The 23094-nt window shown below is 36.2% G+C and overlaps 2 protein-coding genes across 2 annotated transcripts in view; one reads left to right on the forward strand and one right to left on the reverse strand.

Moving 5' to 3' along the window:
* Positions 1-940: 940 nt before the first annotated feature.
* Positions 941-2627, reverse strand: LOC124545124 (mitochondrial fission process protein 1). Its single transcript, XM_047123944.1, has 3 exons — positions 2430-2627; positions 2223-2350; positions 941-2120 (listed from the first exon to the last, which is right to left on the reverse strand). Exons 1-3 carry the CDS (start codon positions 2479-2481, stop codon positions 1827-1829), a joined length of 474 nt encoding a protein of 157 aa, XP_046979900.1. The 5' UTR covers positions 2482-2627; the 3' UTR covers positions 941-1826.
* A 224-nt stretch (positions 2628-2851) lies between these two features.
* Positions 2852-23094, forward strand: part of LOC124545317 (cell division control protein 45 homolog) — a 145786-nt gene continuing 125543 nt past the window's right edge. The window contains exons 1-4 of the mRNA XM_047124219.1: positions 2852-3151; positions 3280-3432; positions 14412-14549; positions 14641-14706. Coding sequence (XP_046980175.1) covers positions 3101-3151; positions 3280-3432; positions 14412-14549; positions 14641-14706 — 408 coding nt within the window. The 5' untranslated portion in view covers positions 2852-3100. The remainder of the gene's footprint in view (positions 3152-3279; positions 3433-14411; positions 14550-14640; positions 14707-23094) is intronic.

Genomic DNA, 23094 nt, shown 5'->3' on the forward strand with positions numbered 1-23094 from the left:
AAACTGTTTCAAAAAGTTAGGTAGCTTAACTTTTTCATCATTGTATATATACAAAACAATAATGTACATCATAAAAGATAGTGAGAACTGGATTACAAATGCTAATGCACACACTCACTATACATGAAGGAAGAATTAAGTACGGAGCATACCCCACCGACTGGCAATGCTAGAAAAAGGACCCCAATACTCTGGTATCACACTACTAAGAAGTCTGCCTAAAAACCTGCAAGATAGTGTACTTAACAATGACTTTCCAAAGAAAATTAGAGACTATCTCATTGAAAAAGAGTTTTACAGTGTTGAAGAATACTTATGCAATTAAATTTGTATATATTGTTATTCATTATCAATGATGTAATAATGTAAGCTAAATGGGTAGAAAAATAATTGATAATGAATGTTACTACTTTGACATGTCCTATATTACTTGTACATTTACTGTACAGAATGTAATCTTACAGGCTCAAATAAAATAAAATTCAATTCCACACAGAATTTACTCTATACACAGAGAGGTTGGGCACATTGCTTCTGTTGTAGAGGAGTGACTAGGAGACTGATAATCCTTCCTGTTTCATCTCCTTAAACACTTACTCAGTATTAACAATCATACTTCCCACACTCCATACATGAATTGAACAGAAACAAATCCTAATAATGGTACAATGAAATGTACCCTCTGCCATGCACCTCACTGTTGTTTGCAGAGTACAGATGCAGATATAGACATCAGTATCTGGAATAGATAATATAAAAGCTATTCAATGACATGTAGATTGAGGTTACGTGGAAGACAAATCCGATCACTTTGATGAATTACAAATTACTTCATTTGTGGGCCAGTATCCCCTACGTTCTATTCAATCTATACTTCATTCAAGCCACTGAAAAAATAAATTCTGTTGCTCATTTGTAGGGAAACATTCAATGACCGGTGTTTGAGACAAGATTTATTTTATTTGTGTAGTCTTCTGTATTTTATAATGTGTGCACTCTGACATAAAATAGCACTAAATTATCCATGAGAACCACCTATCCAAGAAAACATCCATGACTGCTGATCTTTATCGATTCAGCTGTGGCTGATGTCCATGCATTACAAAGTATGTTTATGAAATACGACATTAACAAGCATATAGCTTCTGGCAAAAGTTTATTTACAAAACAATTCTATACAGTCTTATTAAATCTGTCTTTTATTGCTGGAATATAAAATTCATTTATACAACAACAATGAAAATACTGCATTCAGTTTAACGAGAAAATTTAGTTGCAAAAGGTAGCGTTAATTTGTACCAAACCTTTCACTATCAAACTATAAAGTATATGCCAATTATATTGTGCCACACATACATATGAAAATACCATTTGGTCATTATATAATCAAGATAGAGAAGAAGGCAACAAGTGACTTCCTGAGCTTGAAATTTGATAACTAAATTGTTGAAAGCTTACAGCAATGAACACACTCTTTCAACTGCGAATGCAGCTATATTGCTTCCAACTTTGCTTTTTATTAATCTTGAAGGACGAAGGCAGGCCATTATAATACTTTTATTAGATTCACTCGTCGTTATTCCACAATTTTATTTAACAGTGCATATTCCTCGGGCGAACAGAATTCCTTATATCTTGAAGGCACTACCATTTCGTTAATCTATTAATATATAGTTCTATACAGTACTAACGCCCTCGTGTATCTGTTTGTGATCCATAACAGCCATTACTCAGCTATCAACTAGTTATTTCTTCTTCTCTGCGCTAACAACAGTACTAATTTGCTATTGCATCTAAATGTATGACAACACAAGAAATAACGTCAGTTAACCTTTTTTTGATGTCCATACTCTCAAAGTACGATCCATTGCAATGTCTACAAAATAATCTATTGGCTTCACGATGAAAGGAATGCACGAGAGGCCTACTGCTGTTGTTATCCACTTCCTAGTGGATTTTGGAAGTTTAGTTGTCTTACTAAGAATCAGTAAAGACGCTGCGCAAATACGGTTTATTGTAAATCCAGGAATTATAACGGAAGCAAAACTTTGCCAAAGAAGAGTATCAACCGCCGCTAACATCACATTTCTCCGTCTTTGCTGCACGTTGTCGCATGGAATCTGAAATATTCATAACTTTTTGACGACACAGAAACAGCGGAAAACATACGCACTAATATACTTTCATGCTGTCTACGTGAATAAGAGTTATTATTCATTCACCTTAAAAACTTTATAGGTTTTATCTATAGTATCAGCAACAACGTACGCACTAGCTATCCCATAGCTTAGATATACCCATTTTACATGGATTAGTGGTCGAAAGGATTCACCAACTTCATTCGCGTACCCTAAATAAAAACATGAATTTCAATATTACGAAACGTAAACAACTTTAAAATCATTTCGGAATGTGTAATTCAGCGTTACCTAAGAGCCTCAATGGGCTATCTCTAAATATGTCTCTTTCTATGTCTGACATTTTTTTGCAATTCTTATTAATTTAATTCTTATTTCTTTCTTTTCTATCCAGGAACGGGTCTAATACACTGCCATTATCACAACATAAAAATATTAAGCAAATCAATTCACAAATTGTTGGCCCCCAACCAGAAATACCGCTTCGTCTGCAATTGGCAGGGGAGCCACCTTTTTAAATGTCTATATTCTGACTTACAATAAGATAGTAAGTAAGGTTTATGGAAAAGAAACTTGAAAGTTGAAACTAAAAAGGGAAGATGTCTCTCATAGGAAGCAAATGTGCTGCAGCAGCTAACAAATGGTATAATTTGGTGCACGAATGAATTTTATTATGCAGAAATTATTTGGGCATTAGATATATCTTCTCTACTAAAGTTATTTGAATTAGCGCCACTATTGTGAACATATTCGAATCAGCTGGGCCGATAACTGTGTGTATTTGTTTTGGAGTGAAAGTTGTAATCGTGATAAGTAAATTTTAACATGAAGGCGTAATCCTGCATAGGACTAAGTGCAATACTACTGAACCAGTCGTTTGTTTCTGGAATCTGGCAAATAATCTCGTGTCGCCAGCTTCTGCGGTATGACTGCCAATGTCGGAGTGCCGTTGAGTTGAAATAATGTTTGTGGGTGATATAAAAAAGGACTTTTACGGTGAATTAATTGGAAAGGTAATATTATCAGAGTGTGATGTAAACAGATTCATCATTAATGAAAGTAGTTTAATTCAGATTTGTTAAACTTCTTGCATGCAAAATTTTCATGTATTTTCATAAGGTGAACTTGTTTCGTCTTGCAGAGAATTTTGTTGCTCGTCAACCATGACGTGGATGCCATATGTGCATGTAGGATTTTGCATTGCTTGTTAAGGGCCGACAGTGTTGTTTATACACTTGTCCCAATTGAAGGAATAAAAGATTTGGAAACGGCCTACAAAGAAAATTCTGATCAGGTAAAACTCGACTATTTAAGTATCCATGAAAGTTAAGTACACATCTTTCCCCTTTTTAATTGTGGGAGTTCATTACAGTACTTTGACACTTGCAGCTTACAGTAAGATCATTCTTGGGTTAACCACATAATAAATAATTCATAGTTTTGAAAACCTTGCTTACTAGTACTTGCCCGATGTACTGCCTGTGAAAGACATCAAGGCACAACTAATGTGAGGTACACACACTGTTTTCCTATTATTTTTAAATTACACAGATCAGTCAATGAAGACCTAGATAATTGCATTATGTTTAGTTTTGTTTCCAAGCTGTTCTGTGGAGTGAAATGAATGAGTATGGAAACACATTGTTGCTATCGCCTTATGAGAACTGTCAATTTTGAGTGTCTGTAATGTGTTAGTATTCCAGAACAAAATAATTTCGTAAGATGTTAATGAAAATACTAAAACTGTTAAGTGTTATCACAGTTTAAATTTATATTACAGTGGCATGTGGTATTACACAGTGCTATCCAATATTTGTTTACAATTGAAACTGGAGGTACTGACTTAGCTGCAATCACAAATGGTGGTTAGAGCACTTGTAGTTGTCTCTATCTTACCCATAGCCAGTGATGAAATTCTGTAGTATGATTAGCGTACATTACAATTTCAAAGACTATAAACATATGAATTCAGTGTTATTTAAACTACTGAAAGTGCCATTTAATAGAGTTTTACGCAAGTATTTTAATAGAGAACTTCCCTGACACATGATAAACATGGTCCACCATGTAGCCAGAACACAATTATGTGTTTGTCATTACCCAAACATGATTCTTGACAATTCTGTCCTCATTTTCCCTGAAAATGTAATAAGCAGAAATGGGTCAAGATGAATATTGTCTGTTAGTTATTGGCTTTGACCAATGACTTAATGATAGTGGCTGCTGTGATGTCACCTTTTGTTGTGTATTTTGATAGTTTGGTTGTTAGTTGGCAAAACCAACAAATGTAAATGCAAAAAACCTTGTTGTGGTGGCAGACTTCTCTGTAGCTTAGCACAAGGTCGATATTTAGTTGGAAGATGACAATTTGATTCTAAGTTGGGAAGCCAACAGGTGTGAAAGTAGAAAATCTGGTTGAGATGACAGACTGATCTATACTTTAGCCTGTTTGGGGGGGCAGGGGGGGGGGGGGAGGGATCACCATTGACATAATGTTATAGTCGCCATGTTGTTTACAGGTTCACTGTGTTTTTTTATGGCATTTGTTACATGTTTCCTGTGTAACTGGCCAAAGCTGAATCCTAGTATTGAATATTCCTCTTTATCTGCAGAAATTCAGCATGTTCCTAATCTGTGGGCATTAGGTTATTGCTACTCTTTACATTAGTAGTCCAATTTTAGAAATCGTGCCCCACCTCACCACTTCAGATTATATTCATATGCGCAGCTTTAGTACTTTTCTTACACCATAGATCACTTTTACAAGGATATTAGATATAGCTTGGAGTTAAAGACATAATTCATATATACAGGCATATAATGAACTTCAGGCACCAGTTTGACAATGATGAGACAGGTTGTTGGCCATGGCTTTGTAGTAGAAAACATCCCAGCACTTGCCTGCAGTAGTTTAAGTTAACCATGGAAAACTTAGATCAGGATGACTGGCTGAAGATTGGAAGCTACATCCTCCCAAATATAAGGCCAGTCTGTTTAAAACCAATCTATCTGATTCAGTTTATCCCCAATGCCCATTACAGTTTTGAAAACATGTTATTTAATAATGCAAAAGGCTAGTGCTACACTGTTCATTCATTTCTTACTCACAGTCACTGTACACACTACACACACTTATCAGCTGGTCACAAAGGGATGGTGTTTGGTTCCCATTTTGTGTACCGCAACTTCTCATTTGATATCTTGAAAAAGATCTAGTGAACATGCATATGTAATGAGTTAAGTTCTGAATTAAAAAAAAAAAAAATTATGATAAGGTTTTGGGGAAAAAAGTAATATTCCATTTGTGTGGGGATGGTGATTGACTTACTGTAAGGTATTAGTTTTTATTCTTGACATACTTTTTTATGATACAATCACAACTAGGTTTGGCCTTCAAAGACCATCTTCAGATGCTAGGGGTGACACTGACAAGGTAGGAAAAGTTAGTCATGAACTGTCACCCATAGCCTCGGAAGATTGAAACAGGTTATGCTTGTACCATAGAAAACTGATTGTGTCAAAAATAAAAAAGTAGGCCCTAAGTGGATAAGGTGTTTGTTTTTCGCTTTACATACTTCTGTAGTAATATTTTTTGAAGAAGAAAAAAAGTGTATGAAAGTTTTATTTGAAATGTAAATCTTCCATTGTTATTTCCATTATTATTTACTTGTTTCATTTTTTACCTAATCCCTACTCTTTTTTTTTTTAGTAGACATAATCCTTCACTGTTTAGAAAGTGTCACTTAATGGCTACTTTTTAGCTGATCTAACTGAGTGTTATTATTAATTCTGCCCAAACATTCTAAGTAGCAGAAAACTTTTCTATTATAGTTCATTAAAATCGATGGCACTTTGTATGCTAAAGTATTACTAGTTAAATCCAGTACTTGTTTTGACAGAAATGTGGCAACACATTAAAAAATAACCAATAACAGTTAGTCAAAGTTATGACAGAAACATTACTTTGCTTTTGGTAACAATTTGATGTTCCATATCTAATATAGTGAAATCTAAATAACTGTTATCTCTTGGCAATCTATGATATTGTCAGTATAACAGAAAGTAATTATGCAGACATTTGTTTAACTGTCCTAGTGCTCCGTATTAGTGACTGCTAAGTCAGAACTGTGTTCTGTACCATAACACAATATATGTTAGCACCTCTTGGAATGGTTTAGCTGCATGAACTGAGGTGAAATGAATTGGCTCCAGGTACAGAGCTGTGAAAGTGTCTGCAGCATGTAATTTTTTTCCTGCGTGTTGGCAGAAGACTCTCTATCTGTGTCAGTACTAGGCGGAAACAAAGTACACAATGTGTATCTTACATCATCCAAGCTATTGAAGTAGTGTAATATAACTATTCATTGAAAGACATCACTCCAAATTGATGAAAACTTCTGCATTCTGGTTACAAAATTTTGGCAGTCTTGACTTAAGGGGCACCTAAAGGCGAAGTACTACATATCGAGAACTAAACAATTTTTTGAATTACTGACAACATGTACTGTCATACAGGTAGCAATACAGAATTTGATAGAATAAACTTGAAAGGAGGCAGAAAATCAAAATGAGAATTGGTACCTGGAATGTCAGAACTCTGCTACAATCAGGAAAAGTAGAAAACCTTAAAAGAGAAATGGAAAAGAATCATATGGACCTCGTAGGAGTTGCTGAGGTAAGATGGAATGGACGTGGAGAGTTGCTGTCAGATGAATATGTATTCTACTACTCAGGAGGAGAAGTAAAAGGAATTAATGGAGTAGGAATGATTATGACAAAGGAATTGGCTAAATGTGTGGAATATGTAGACTATGCAAATGACCGGGTTATTGGTGTAAGGCTGAAAGGAGCACAAAAAGATTTACTGATTGTCCAGGTGTATATGCCAACTTCAGAACATGATGACCAAATGGTAGAGGAAACGTATGATGTAATAGAGAGAATAATGGACGAAAATAAAAAATGCTGCAAAATAGTAATGGGAGACTGGAACGCCATTGTGGGAGAAGGGAAAGAGGGAAACATAGTAGGCAGTCATGGTCTTGGAAAGGGAAATGACAGAGGTGAATGGTTAATTGACTTCTGCAGGGAAAGGCAGCTGATAGCGGCAAACACATGGTTCAAGAACCACAAGAGGAGGCTCTACACTTGGAAATCACCAGTGGATAAATACAGAAACCAAATTGATTTTATACTGGTAGAAGAAAGATACAGGAATGGAATCAAGAAGGTGCACACATTACCAGGTGCAGATATTAATTGTGACCACAACTTACTTATGGCAAAAATAGAAATAAGAATGAAAAAACTGAAGAAGGCTACCATGGTGAAAAAGTGGGATTTAGAGAAGATAAGATCCAACAAAGAACAAATTACAGAAATGCTGTCTCGGGAGTTTCTAAACACATTACAAGACGAAGAAGCACCTGATAATGCCAACGAGTACTGGAATATGCTGAAAGAAGGAATCATTAAAGCAGGACAGCAAAATATAGGATATGTAAAAGGGGAAAAGGTCAAAAAAACCATGGGTCACACAAGAAATGATTTCCAAGATGGAGGAGAGAAGAAAATTGAAAAACAAGAACACTGAAGATGCAAGAAAGATATACCGAAGGTTAAATAATGAACTGCGAAGAGAAACAGAGCAGACTAGGAAAAAATGGCTAAAAGAGGAATGTGATGAAATTGAAGAACTGGACAGGAAGGGAAGATACGACTTACTATACAAAAGCGTAAAGACTGTAACATGGGAACAAAACAGAGCAGGAAGTGCTACTATGGAAATTTTGAGTAAAGATGAAGAGGTAGTGTACAAAGATCATGATGATGTCCTCCAGAAATGGGAAGAATATATGAAAGAGCTATATGACACAAATAGCAAACCAGAAACTCTGGAACTTGAATCACACAACAGTGTAAGTGATGACGAGAAAGGACCGACCATCATAATGGAAGAAGTAAAGTCTGCCATCGCTGCAATGAAAAATGGCAAAGCGCTAGGTACAGATACAATACCGGGAGAAATACTAAAATGCTTGAACCACCATGGGATAAGAGAAATATTGAGGTTATGTAATAAAATATATGACAGTGGTGAATGGCCTGAGGACTTTCTGACAACAGTAATGATTCCATTACCGAAAAAACAAGGAACCAAGAAATGCAGCGAGCACAGGACAATCAGTCTCATTTCACATGCAGCCAAAGTGATGTTAAGAATAATCAATAAAAGACTTGAAAAAGTAATGGAGGAGAATCTTGGCGAGGAGCAGTTTGGCTTTAGACGGAATATGGGCACCAGAGATGCAATAGGGCTCCTACGAATCTTGGGAGAAAGGTTTATTGAAAAAGGAAGAGACCTATATATGTGCTTCATCGATCTAGAAAAGGCATATGACAGTGTGGTTTGGGACAAGCTGGCGACTATAATGAGGGAAAAGAGAGTGGACTGGAAAACTCATTATATCTTAATCAAAAAGTTTCAGTTAAAGTGAGAGGAGAAAGTACAGACTGGATCAGACTAGGAAAAGGAGTAAGACAAGGATGCTGTTTATCACCAACTCTTTTCAACCTCTACTTGGAAAATATGATTAACCAATGCTCATTAGATGACAAAGGAGTAGAAATTGGAGGAAGAAGAGTAGGGTGTTTGAGATTTGCTGATGACATGGTCCTTCTAGCCACAGGGGGAAAAGAATTACAGGATTTGCTGGACACCATTGCAACTAATGGAAAAAATATGGAATGAAAATTAACACAAATAAAACAAAAGTATTGGCACTAGGAGGAAATAAGGAAATAAAAATTATGCTGAATGGAAAAATACTAGAACAGGTGCAAAATTTTAAGTATTTTGGAAGCAGGATAGACACCGACTGGAAATGCACCACAAAAATTAAAACAAGGATAGCAATGGCAAAAGAGGCGTTTTATAAGAAAAGGAGAATCTTCTGCAGCGGTCTGGACAGAGAACTCCGAAAGAGACTCATAAAATGTCTTGTATGGAGTGTTCTTCTATATGGCGGTGGAACGTGGACTATGAGGAAAAATGACAGAGAAAGGCTGGAGGCTTTTGAGATCTGGACATGGTGGAAGATGGAAAGAATAAGTTGGATGGACAGAGTAAAAAATGAAAAGGTACTGAGAAGAGTGGGAGAGAAATGACAGTTACTAGATGTAATAAAGAGAAGAAAAAGAAATTGGATTGGGCATATATTAAGAAAGAATGATGGACTGATAAAAACAGTTTTTGAAGGTTATGTAGAAGGGAAAAGGAAGCGAGGAAGGAAGAGATTCCAGATACTGGATGACATGATGGACTTTACAACATACAGCAGCCTTAAGAAGGAAGCAATGGTTCACTGAAAATGGAGAGGCAAAGGACCTGCTAATACAGCAGATAACTAATGATGATGATGATGATGATGATGATATTGGGGCCATGCTCAGCCAATTGCAGCCTTCTGGTTTAAGTGACACTGTGATACCAGGCCATGTCACCCAGGTGTCACACTGGAACCTCCATATCATTCTGATGCCATATTGTCCCACCATACAAGCAGTAGGCTTTATGTGGTATTGCACAATCTCATGGCATCTTACATAACCATTATCTAACAAAAATATTACAATCTTATCTAGTTAGTTATTACTACCCATTGGCAACTGCTCTCCCATGGTTCTTTTTTTGCGTAATTTTGAGCGCACTGTATGGGGATTCTTATGATGTAGAGTAAATGTGTGCTTGGCATCAGCTGTACAAATTTATTTTTTATTTTCTATTGGTTGTGGGACCATCTTCACAGCAAGAAAAAGGCTGTACGTTAAGTGCACATGCTAACGTAAAGTCTTTCTTCTTCCTGTGAAGATGGTTACTACTACCAAAATATACATCTTGAGGTATTGCAGTTCTTCTTATTTCCACGCTTACTAAGAAAACTGGTTGAAAAATTTTGCCGTATGTAAGGCACCTTTGGAGTTTTGTTTTATCCAGATGTGTCTCAGCACCTTTTGTGCTATCTTCAGTGGGTTACTTTACTTCTTTTCTGTAAAATTGGTATGATATATTAACGTTTAGAGAAAACATTTGATACAAGATAGTTACTTTTGTGAATAAAGTGATTGTTGTCAAATAATATATATAGTTTGTTTACTGTTCACAGCTGAGATATGTATACTGGGCTGATGTGTTGTATGTTGTTTGTTACAGTATGTCTAATGTTTTGGTTTTATTGCTTATTTGGGTGAATGCATGCATTAGTTCACATGACACTGTTGAATGTTTATGTTGGTAGCTGTGAGTCTGCTATGCAATCTACAACTTGTCATCTGGAAACAGCAAAAAGTAATTTTTAATTTTTGTTATTATGCATTTCTGAACAAAAATGAATATATATCGCGTTATTTTGTGTGTTACTTATGGCTTTGATGTTGTGGTGTCTGTATCCTTTATTTTTGGTGTGGCAACATGCTGATTTCTACCACTTTTGTTGTTACATAGGCATTTTCTGCATTTTTTTTGAATTTGCACAGTGTTTTTGCCACCATTATGTGTTGTTGTGGTCGTGTAGCATTTATTGTTTCATGGCATGTTTGTCAGGGTGAGATGCACAGACTTGAAGTGTTATTGGCGTTTGGTTTCTTTTTTTTTTTTTTTGTGTGTGTGTGTGTGTGTGTGTGTGTGTGTGTGTGTGTGTTTTCAGGGTTGGAAGTGGGGGGGGGGGAGGTTGTTGAATGGCTTCCAGAGTGAATGTTGTGCAGCATGGGGTAGAGGGAAATTTACTTCTGGGGGCTGATCATGTGCTGATCATGTGAAGTTTTGGTATGAGTGTTAAACATATAGAACGTTCTTCAATTGTGCAAAGAAGGTTTCATTGCACAATGATGTGTACTCATTTAGTACTTTCTTTCTTTGGGCTATTGATTTTTGGCTGTGACAGTTTTCTGCTTGTGAAACAACAAAAATGGTAGAGATCAGCATCTTACCACACCACAGATGAAGGATACAATCACCATAACATCAAAGCCATAAGTAACATGCAAAATAACGCAAAACATACTCTTTTTCATTCAAAAGTGCATAATAAACAAAAAAATTATGTTTTGCTGTTTCCAGATGACAAGTTGTAGATTGTGTAGCAGATGTACAGCTGCCAACTTAAACATTCAATAGCGTCATGTAAGGTATGAAAATTAATGCATACATCCACCCGTTCTTCCTAATAAGCCATAAAGCCAGAACATTAGACATATTGCAATAAACAACATACAGTGCATCACTCCAGTAACACACATCTCATCTGTGAACTGTAAACAATATTTGACAATAATCACTACATCCACAAATGTAAATATTTTGTACTAAATGTTTTCTCTAAATGTTAATATGTAATAACAATTTTACAGAAAGAAGTAAAATAACCCAGTAAAGATAGCACAAAAAGTGCTGAAACCTCTCTGGGTAAATCAAAACTCCAAAGGTGTCTTGAATAAGGCAGAATTCTGCTATCAGTTACTTAAACTGGTTGAAGATAAAGAATGAATTTGTACAGTTGATGCCAAATATGCAGTTCTTCAAATTTCTGGTAGCTGCAGTGAGTCACTCCATTAAAATCTTATGATTTGTATTAGTAGATGTATTTTCTATTTGTGTTACAGTACCCTACATGTAACTCTAATATATACCAGTCTCTTCTAATTTTCTCCAGGCATATTCTGAAGTTTTACCATATTTTGTGAGCAACAGTACAGAATTGTAATCAAAAGTTTTCTGGAATTCATGAAACATGGCATCAGTCTGAGCTCCATTATGGCGTCCCTTCAGATGTCAGGAGTAAACAAAGAAGGTTGGCATTCACACAGACTCTTCTTTCAGAAACCATCTTGTTTCCTAGTGTAAGATTGTGTGGCCTTGAATAGCCATCATATGGTAGCATAAAATATGTCCCATATTTCTGCAATGGTGGATGTCAGTAAGATATGTCTGCAACCTTTCTTGTAGTTAGGAACAACCTACACCTCTTTCTAGTCTGTGTTGTTTCCGTGCTCTACAGTAAATTGATGTTAGAAGAAGGGTCAGTTGCTCTGCAGTTCAATATAAAATACAATGAGGACTCCATGAGGTCCTGTAAGATAGTCAGTGTCTTCATGGAAAAATGTTTGTAGTTGCTTATGGAATCATAATTATATCCCGGCGCACACCTCCTTGTCCCAAGCAAACTGACGGGCGTGAGTATATTGCTTCAGGACTTCAAAAATGTGGAAATTGCATGGGGAGAGATGGGGATTGTATGGAGAATGTAAGGGCTTCCCAGCACAACTTCTGCAGTGTAGTCAAAACAATCTTGGAAGCCTGCAGGCAAGCAGTATCCTGCAACAGAATGATGTGGTCTGGGCATTTGGACTTGACAGCATGTTTCAATTTTTTCAGTGTGTATGTATTGCTGTGTGTTAATTGTGATGCTGTGTTCCACAAATTCAATGAGCAGGAGGCTCTTGCACTCAAAGAAAAAGGTCATCAAGATTTTCTCCATAGTGATTTTGAATGCCCACATGACTCACTGCTCTCACACAGGGCACATCTAACAGACAAATGGCACAGCAGTGAATGGTCACGCTGTTCTTTCCTGATTCCCAGTAGAGGGCACTTCTACACATGCCTATGTGCGTGACCAATGTCATCACGATGCTTGTTATATAGTCTGTCTCATTTTCATTTGACTGCCTCTTACAGGAAATGCACTTGGTATCTTCTTTAGAAAACTGCTTTCGCAGTACTGAATTTAATATCTTAGCCTTCATGTTCATCATTTTCTATTTTCATGCTGAAATTATCATTCAGTATCTGGATGGCTCACTTTTTTTGATGGATTTTATGTACGACCAGACATTAGATGAGATCTTGTTCACATGTTCACATAATGCTGCTCACATTCGATCTAGTGATACTGGCTTCATTCAGTTTTTGTTTTTTCATTTGAGTATGCAGTGGCTCGTGGGGGAAACTTTGTTAATTTGTATGCTGAAAGCTAACAAGAAAGGTTCAACCTGTGAGGCTCCTCACGAGCAAGCCATCATGTTTCTGTAAAAGTTCTGTTGTGTTTGTACAAGAGTACTGGGCAGTTTTTCTGTAGTGTTCATTTTTCAGTGGCTTCCTGTGGGTCTATAATTAGAGTATATTTCCTACCATGTTTTTCCTAATGCGAGTACACTGCTGTTTCCTTTCTCTGTCCATATCAAGCTCTGTATCCAGTAACTTTGTGGTCAGCAAAAACTGTCCTCTATTTAAGAGTGCAATTCATTTTCAAGAACACTCCTGCTCAACTTAAACTCTGTCTCTCAAGAGAAATTTTATGCAGTATGGAAACTAATGGATGAAGACAAACAAGTGTTAAGTGATATAATAGAGGATTATTTAGAGTTGACTGTGTGTATAATTTATATCATTCTGTAAAATGACATCTCTGTGGCATTTGTTTGTGTTGTAACTGTGTCGTATGACAATAAGTGCGGATGACCATAGGCTCATGGTATGAAGAAATATTAATTTCAATGGCGATGACTCTTTCTTTGAGACTAACATTGTTAGCAGCAGTAAATGAGACCATGTTATTAATATATCACAACAAATTTATAAAATGAAATGTGAATGATGGACATGTTTTAGTCCAGAAATTCCATTCTCTAAAGAAGAGAATATAGACTGTTTACTTCATTCTGAGAGAAGCTTTCATAATATGTAGTTCTCAACTCACGTAAAACTGTCATTGAGAATTGTTCTACAGACCAGTATTTACCTCAAATTACAGAAGTGCTTTATACCTTCCACCCAACATTGAGAATTAGGGTAAAAGTATGTATCAATTATTCGTACAAAGCAGTTCAGAACCTTCTTTATACCACATACCTTGCATTTGAATTGTTTACACAAGGGAAGATTTGTTACTGAACAGCATTTTACTAAATACATGAAGAACTCTTGTATGCATAGTGGTGCATGTATTTTGCAGCTGTTCGAAGCCATATGGAAAACTGTAAAGAGTGGGTTAAATGCTTTGTGTGCGTGTATCTTCAAAGAAGATATTAAACAAATGGAATGTTCCTGTATTTTATAACTGTATTAGTACACTTTGCAGGCTTTATCATCATCATATCTCTCTCTCTCTCTCTCTCTCTCTCTCTCTCTCTCTCTCTCTCTCTCATGTTCACTGGTTTGTGAAAGTATGCTTGAAATCTCATGCATGTTACCTTTTTTGTTCTCTGTGATTGCAGGTAAAATGTGTTGTGCTCATAAATTGTGGTGGTAACATTGATATAGTTGAAGCATTACAACCTGAAGAAGATGTAAAGTTCTTCATACTTGACAGTCATCGACCATTTGATGTTTGCAATGTCTATAATAATACTCAGGTAGTTATTTACATTCAGGTTCATTTTATACTACACCGATGTTACGCACTATATAGTTGCAGTTTATTTGTGATTTTTTTTTTTCCCTCAGGTGTTTTTGGTGTCAAATGAAGAAGATGGAATTCCGGAATTTGATCAAATTTTTAGGGATGATGAGGTAAATTATATCATAACATATTTCCTATTTGTGTCAGTCCATACCAACTGGTCCAAGAAAAAAGTAATTGGTTGCTTGACCATCTCAGAAAATTTTTATATTTGCTGGGTGAATTCCCCAATGTTTATTAATCACAAAAATATATATATATATTTTTAATTTATTGTGTATTATTTTGAAATGGCAGCCATATTTGTTCCTGGCTGCGTTTTTTTGTATTTGCAAACATCTACATTTTTTACAATTATTCAGTAGTGGATTGTCCTAAGCCTTTCAGATAAAATGCATTTAATTCAACACACCCTGGGCTACAAATTAACATCATTATCGCTTAGCTGAATGTATTCTTTAATATATTTTTAATAGTTCAAAGTTATTAGCCACAAATTAAAAAAACTCAATTTTTGAACAATAGTTTTCCAAAGAAAGATTAATTTCTCAGATTTAATATTTTTTCTGCTATTATACTGTATTGTACAGTTACTTTTTATAGAATATCAATGGTGAGCAGCTTACATTTTAAAAAATACACTATTTTAAAAAATGGATTGTTTTTTAATTTTTCCATTTTGTGGCCTCCAATATCTTTGTTGGGGGACCAGATAAAAACCTGAAAATTTCTCAGTTGATAGACCTTTATGATATCAAACTTCAGTATAAATTTCAACTTTGTGATTCAATTGGAAGTTACGGAAAAAAGATTACAATACGAGTCAAAAATATGATTTTAACATCTGCGATATCTAGGCTTATGGAATAAAATATATCAGTTACAGTATATAATTTAGTCATGTCTATAATTACTTACTTTTTTATTGAAAATAAGCCTACTAATTACATTATATTGTTCTCTTGTTATTTGTTTTTAGTACATCACTCATTGAACATTTAAGAAATTTGTTTACTGAGTTTGGATGTTAGATTATAAGTTTGCCCAGTCACAGTTGTAAATTCCATGGGAGACAGCTTCCTTAGTACATTTTTAAGTGGCATCCAAACTTGATCCTTCTCAATTTTTTTAAAAGATGTCCTTGGTCCTGGAGGGTGATAAAATACAACATGTACATCTTGGTTTTGACAGTCAATATTATCAACTTCACCAATCCACCACTGTTCATTGGAAACACAAGCTACTATGTCTTTATTTTGAAGAACCAGTTGTACAAATTTTCCACACTGATGGAGTTCACTATAAGGCGAAGTAAGTTGTGTGAATGGGGTACAACAAATGAAAAGATCGAGTGCCTTTAATCTTCTGATAAGTGTTGTACCTTCCCTTCAAGACACTGTCCTAGACTTCTTGTATTTCCTTACATTGTACAAAAATAAAGGTAATTCTTTTGATATGTTTTTTACAGACTTGAAACATTTCTCTTGCTTTTGTGACAGCTCGCTTTGTTGTACCCCCGACACCATCACAAGCTTTCTTCCCATGGCATAAAGTGAAAAAGTGCCATTCTACATCAAACCCAAGATTTTCTTTATGAGAGGAGATGTTAATAATTTTTTTAAATTTTTATATTGAATCGCTGCCCCATCCGAAAAGTAAATCAGTTTTTTTATGGAAGGGTGGTGCTGTTTAATGTAGTTTGTTAATTTTAGTTGAAAAATGTACACTGCTTTAGTGTTGTGTTCAAGGTAGTCACTTATGACACAAAAGCTGTGGCTCATTAGTTTATCTTCATCTTTATAATAGAATACAAATGTATGAACTGTGGCCTGTTTGTTTACCCAGTGGTGCCCTTGAACTTCGTCGTGAACAACAAAGGAATAATTTTCTGAAAAGTCAGCAAGAACTAAACATTCATCAGCTGCCAAGGCTTGTTTTTTGTTTTTCAAAAATTTACTCTGAGCTTTTGCAATAAAATGATGCATTTTCAGATTTTCAAGGTTAGCCACCAATACTTCAAAAACTCTTCTCATGATTTTATGACTGTCACCATTACAGTTCTATCTTGTGTCACCCATTGTTTGTATTTTATATTGTCAGGCATCAAATTGTCTTCTTCGGATTCTTCAAACATGTGAAGTAAGACTTGTTTGCCTGGACAATCTTCACATTTTGATCACACAACTGTAACTGTCAATATTGCGTACCATAACTTCCAAAAGGTCTTTATAGGCACCTCTAAGTTTGCCCCATCTACCATCAACTTTACATTCTGATGATACGAACAAACACAAACATTATGGGTGCCAGATGCCCCTGCAACAATACACCATCTTGGTCTCAACTCGCAAGACATTGATCTTCCAACATTAATGTCAGGATTTTCATTTTTAAATTCAGTGAATAGTTCATTTAAATTAAACAATATTAACCTTTTTTGTCTTTGAATCTTAGAACCATTTTCTTTCACAGAAACAGTCTTTTTTGCCAGACATCAAACGGCTGTTATTGTCATCGTCATAATACTTAATAACTTTATTGATTATGTTTTCATCTACCAAATTAGATGCGCTTTTCTTTTGTAATTCTGGTAAAATTCCCTGTTCTTTTACTAATTGCATTGTTAACTTAACAAGATGTTCTGACACATTAAATTCATCACTAACTTTTGATCGACTCCAAGAATTCGGCAGTAAACTGATAATTTTAATTTTATCCTCTTTGTTTGAACTACTGCATTTAGTTTTTAGTTTTTCTATCAAATCATCATATTCAGTTGGTGAAGTTTTAGAACTTCCATCTGTTTTAGTACAAATTGTATTTTGAAATGAAACTTCCAAGTTCTTTTTGACTGTAGCTGCAAATTTTTCAATTTTTGTATTCAAGGCACTTGTTCTTTTATCTTGACTTAGTTTTCTAATTTTACTAGCAGGCGATATACCCAGGATTTCACAAGCTGTATCTACTTTTTTAATGGTTGCTGATAAATCACAAAATTCTGTAACTGGGGTTTCTCTATCCTTTCTCTTGTGAATTACAAATATCTTAGAATAACATGTTGGGCACAATGATTTTCCTGGTATGAGATTGACAAAATGGATTTAATTTTTAGAATAGTGATCATATGTTATTTCTCGCAGACCTTTTGTTATAGGTTTTTTATGTTTCTCAAAAGGGTCCATGAAAGACTGACCAAAAAGGTGATGAAATTTTTTAAGTATTTGATTTCATGGTACTTGCATGTTGATTTGACCTCTGGACTGACTCGTAAGTAAAACAACGATTAAGGTAATGTCTTTAGGATACACTCCATACACATTTTTATGACATACTTCGTTAATGATAACACCAACAGAACACCTGAGACACCATTTTTCAACTGCACACTTCAAGAACTTCTAGCTAAATAAGTGTGAGTAAGACAATTGTTGGTGTAAGGGGGGAAGACAACAATCAGACTTGTATAGGCTTGCAGATGCAATTGTTAGCCTTCTGAAACAATTACCACAGGATTGTTTCAACAAATAATCGTTAGCTAGTGTAATGTGGTGTGTTACATTATGCAATTGGTATACTTTATTTGATTAGCCTACCAGATATCGCAGATGTTAAAAAACGTATTTTTGACTCATGTTTGTAATCATTTTTCCATAACTTCCAATTGAATCTCAAACTTGAAATTTATAGTGATCTGAGGCCTGACATGAAGTCGGCGTTCCAAAACATCCCAAAGGTGTTCTATAGGATTCAGGTCATGACTCTGTGCAGGCCAGTCCATTACTGGGATGTTGTTGTCGTGTAACCACTTCGCCACAGGCTGTGCATTATGAACAGGTGCTTGATCGTGTTGAAAGATGCAATCGCCATCCCTGAATTGCTCTTCAACAGTGTGAAGCAAGAAGGTGCATAAAACATCAATGTAGGCCTATGCTGTGATAGTGCCATACAAAACAGCAAGGGGTGCAACCCCCCTCCATGAAAAACACAACCACACCATAAGACCACCACCTCAAAATTTTACTGTTGACACTGCACATGCTGGCAGATGACATTTACCGAGCATTCGCCATACCCACACCCTGCCATCAGACCGCCACATTGTGTACCGTGATTTGTCACTCCACATAAGATTTTCTGCTGTTCAGTCGTCCAATGTTAACACTCCTTACACCAAGCGAGGTGTCGTTTGGTGGGATTTGTGACTTATGAACAGCTGCTTGACCATGAAATCCAAGTTTTCTGACCTCCTGCCTAACTGTCATAGTACTTGCAGTGGATCCTGATACAGTTTGGAATTCGTGTGTAATGGTGTGGATAGATGTCTGCCTGTTACACATTAGGACCCTCTTCAACTGTCAGCGGTCTCTGTTAGTCAACAGATGAGGCCGGCCTGTACGCTTTTGTGCTGCAAGTGTCCCTTCACATTTCCACTTCATTATCACATCGGAAATAGTGGATGTAGGGATGTCTAGGAGTGTGGAAATCTTGCATACAGACATATGACACAAGTGATGTTCAAAAATTGAGGGTGTGTGTGTGTGTTTTTTTTTTTTTTTTTTTTTTAAAAGCTTGTGGCTAATAACTTTGAACTATTAAAAATATATTAAAGAATACATTCAGCTAAGTGATAATGATGTTAATTTGTAGCCCAGGGTGTGTTGAACTAAACACATTTTATCTGAAAGGCGTAGGACAATCCACTACTGAATAATTGTAACAAAAGTGGATGCTTGCAAATACGAAAAAACGCATGCAGCCTGGAACATATATGGCCACCATTTCAAAATTATAAACAATAAATTTTTTAAAAATATTTTGTGGCTACTAAACATTGGGGAATTCACCCAGCAAATATAAAATTTTTCTGAGATGGTCAAGAACTAGTGCTGGACCACTTGGTATGGATGAACCATTCTGCTTGTCACAGTAACATAGCATTAGGTATATCTTTTAATAAGAAATAGTGCAATTACATTAATTTTTGTAATTTGATTTAACATATCTCTTCTGCATCCCATTATACAGGGTGTTACTAAAAGGTATGGCCAAACTTTCAGAAAACATTCCTAGAAAAGATGTTATGTGGACATGTGTCCAGAAACGCTTAATTTCTATGTTAGAGCTCATTTTAGTTTCGTCCACCTACGCTCAATGGAGCACGTTTTCATGATTTCATACGGGATACTCTACGTGTGCTGCTAGAACATGTGCCTTTACAAGTACAACACAACGTGTGGTTCATGCGCGATGGAGCTCCTGCACATTTCAGTCGAAGTGTTCGTACGCTTCTCAACAACAGATTCGGTGACCGATGGATTGGTAGAGGCGGACCAATTCCATGGCCTCCATGCTCTTCTGACCTCAACCCTCTTGACTTTCATTTATGGGGGCATTTGAAAGCTCTTGTCAACGCAACCCCGGTACCAAATGTAGAGACTCTTCTTGCTCGTATTGTGGATGGCTGTGATACAATACGCCATTCTCCAGGGCTGCATCAGTGCATCAGGGATTCCATGCGACGGAGGTTGGATGCATGTATCCTCGCTAACGGAAGACATTTTAAACATTTCCTGTAAGAAAGTGTTTGAAGTCGTGCTGGTACGTTCTGTTGCCGTGTGTTTCCATTCCATGATTAATGTGATTTGAAGAGAAGTAATAAAATGAGCTCTAACATGGAAAGTAAGTGTTTTCGGACACATGTCCACATAACATATTTTCTTTCTTTGTGTATGAGGAATGTTTCCTGAAAGTTTAGCCGTACCTTTTTGTAACACCCTGTATACACAAGATAAGTAGGCTATACATGTCTTAGGGTAAATAATTCTTGAAGAGTGAATTATTAAAAGAAATTACATTTGATCATGTGCAAACTGTTGTCCAGCCAACTTGATTTGGGCTTTACATTTACCTATTTCATTTACAAGGAGCTTTACAGTGATTGGTAAAGGTTCATTTGTATCAAGGCTAGCTTAGTTACTTTTTGTTCTACTCATCTCTCCATTTTGCCCAGAAGGGTTTAGCATGTGCCAGTTTGACAGTCTTGAAATGACTACCATTGAAGTTCATCGAATGTCGCCATTTCACTTTTGTATCAGTTATACAAACCTGTTGAGATCCAAGCATCATACCTCTCACAAGGGGACTGTGCCTACTTGTCATCATAGATTTCATCCACATTTATGGTACATGCACCGCTCCATGAGAAATGAAAGCGACAGGAGTTGTGGCTGCAGATGGCCAAGTGTTTAGGAGGGGAAAATAACATTTTTGGCATGGGTTGAGAGAGTAATGAGCATAACTTGCAGGCAACAGTTGCTGCAGTAAAAAGAGTACAGAGCGGTAATCTTGAGGGCCTTGGGTTTGATTCCTTCTGTGGGATGTTTTTTGTTTGTTTATTTTTATATATTCGATGTTTATGTTACTTCTCTGCAAATAAACTGAAATAATGCTGTGTATGACATTTGAGACTCGAAATTCAAGGGGAGAGAAAAGTTTTAGGCCGCACCTCCAAATCGAAACAAAGTTGGTCCATTGTAATATGAGACACAATTTAGGTCGAATGAATGACGATACAGCTAGAGTAGTTTGGTTCAAGTCGTAAGCTTAGCAGTTAAGCTTTACCAGGTACCCATTGCTATGCGTCAGGCGCTCCATCCGTATTTATACGGGTACCCTTCCTTTTTCACGTGCTTCATCTGGTTTGAATTGATTGCTTATTTTTCTTTGATCTCATAAGTGCCGTTCTCTTTGTTATAGGTGTTTACGTCACTCTAAGCTGAAAATGCATTACTGTGCTGTGTCATGCATTGTTTGTCGCATTCTGATAATGTGTGTTTACGACCTGTCACCGCTCGCAGCATGGCTTGCTTTTGTGCGCGCTACCGCCGCTTACAATTAAAAAACAAAAGAGATGAATCGTCTCATTAGCGAAACAATGGCAAGAGACTGCTATTTGTTGTTACTTACACTGCTGCTTTCTTTGATAATGATCAACAAGAACCAAATAATAGACTGTGTATGATAGAAGATGTTCTGAATGAGAATTTAGCGAAAATTTTTCTCCATTTGATAATCTTTTTCAGACACCTCTCTAGTACATTACATTCTGCACAGAAATTAGAGTCATCTTAGATTTAAAAATCTAGTCAATTGCCGTCCTTCATTTCTGACTGTACCACTATTAGGCATAAGAATAATACGAATATAAACATGACATGATATGTATATTCTTCCTCGTTTGCTGTTGTCTCACTCTAGTTCCGTAGTTTATTAGGCAGACAGGATTTAAATGAGATAGCAGCAAACACGAAACAATCCATGGTAAAATGTTTATATTCATATTCTTCTTATGGTGAAGAGAATACTGCATGTGATTCACAATACATAAAAGTTCCTATTAGCAACCATCTCTTCTCACAGGTATGAAAAAATTCAGAACGTAGAGTTGGCCATATTGACAAACATCCCAAACAGTCTTGTCAGTCGGATTTTGGTAGTACATTGAAATGCTGCCACATTCGAAGATGAACAATACGGAATTTGTATTTACTTCATTGGATAATGTATGAAAATGCAGTGGTCGAAACTCGGGGCGGAGAAAAAAGCTCATCTTCCACCTTTTTTTAAATTCATTTACTGACGCAGAGGTTCTGGCGCCAGTATTTATCTTTGTGCCTGCAAAGCATGCCTGTGTAGCGCTACATATATTCGACGGCAGAACTTAGTTGTGGTGGCACCTACCAACATTTTTCAGAAATTCCGCTTACTTTGCACTCGATTCTAAGCCGCAGGCGGTTTTTTGGATTACAAAAACTGGAAAAAAGTGCAGCTTAGATTCGAGTAAATACAGTATGTGTCAGTAGTCAATCAAAATCTGAAAAACTTCCTACAACCGTATTTAAAAAAAAAAGAACTTACATGGTGGAGCGTGATGTGTAGGAGAACAAATTTCTTCTGTTAATTGACTCATGGAGATGGCGAACAAATCCATGAAAGGATTTTCTGAAATGAAGGATTGGCATCATGCTGTATAAGAGTGATACTTGTAACATTGATGCCAACAGACAACTGTGTTAAGATCCTTCATCTCTGCTAGCCTCCAGAATGAACTGAGAATGGTCTCTGATATCAGATGACAGGTGTAATTGGTGTCTGTGTGAGCAATCATATATGACTGACTGCAACAGATACTCGCAATTCATCCTGTGATGTTTGCTCACACAAATTGTATCAAAATTATTGATTTACACAAGTCCAATCAAAATCAAATAGGGGTAATGCAGGAGTAGGTTTAATAATGAATAGGAAAATAGGAATGCGGGTAAGCTACTACAAACAGCATAGTGAACGCATTATTGTGGCCAAGATAGATACGAAGCCCACACCTACTACAGTAGTACAAGTTTATATGCCAACTAGCTCTGCAGATGACGAAGACATTGAAGAAATGTATGATGAAATAAAAGAAATTATTCAGATTGTGAAGGGAGACGAAAATT

This window comes from Schistocerca americana, chromosome 8 (assembly GCF_021461395.2).
Source record: "Schistocerca americana isolate TAMUIC-IGC-003095 chromosome 8, iqSchAmer2.1, whole genome shotgun sequence".
In the NCBI taxonomy this organism is placed as follows: domain Eukaryota; kingdom Metazoa; phylum Arthropoda; class Insecta; order Orthoptera; family Acrididae; genus Schistocerca; species Schistocerca americana.

What these genes read in the sequence shown, in the direction of transcription:
- LOC124545124 (XM_047123944.1), bottom strand. Translation starts at nt 2,481, where the DNA reads ATGTCAGACATAGAAAGAGACATATTTAGAGATAGCCCATTGAGGCTC. An exon ending in TAGCCCATTGAGGCTCTTAG is followed by an intron (nt 2,351 to 2,429) that starts GTAACGCTGAAT and finishes GTTTTTATTTAG; the next exon opens with GGTACGCGAATGAAGTTGGT. An exon ending in AAACCTATAAAGTTTTTAAG is followed by an intron (nt 2,121 to 2,222) that starts GTGAATGAATAA and finishes TGAATATTTCAG; the next exon opens with ATTCCATGCGACAACGTGCA.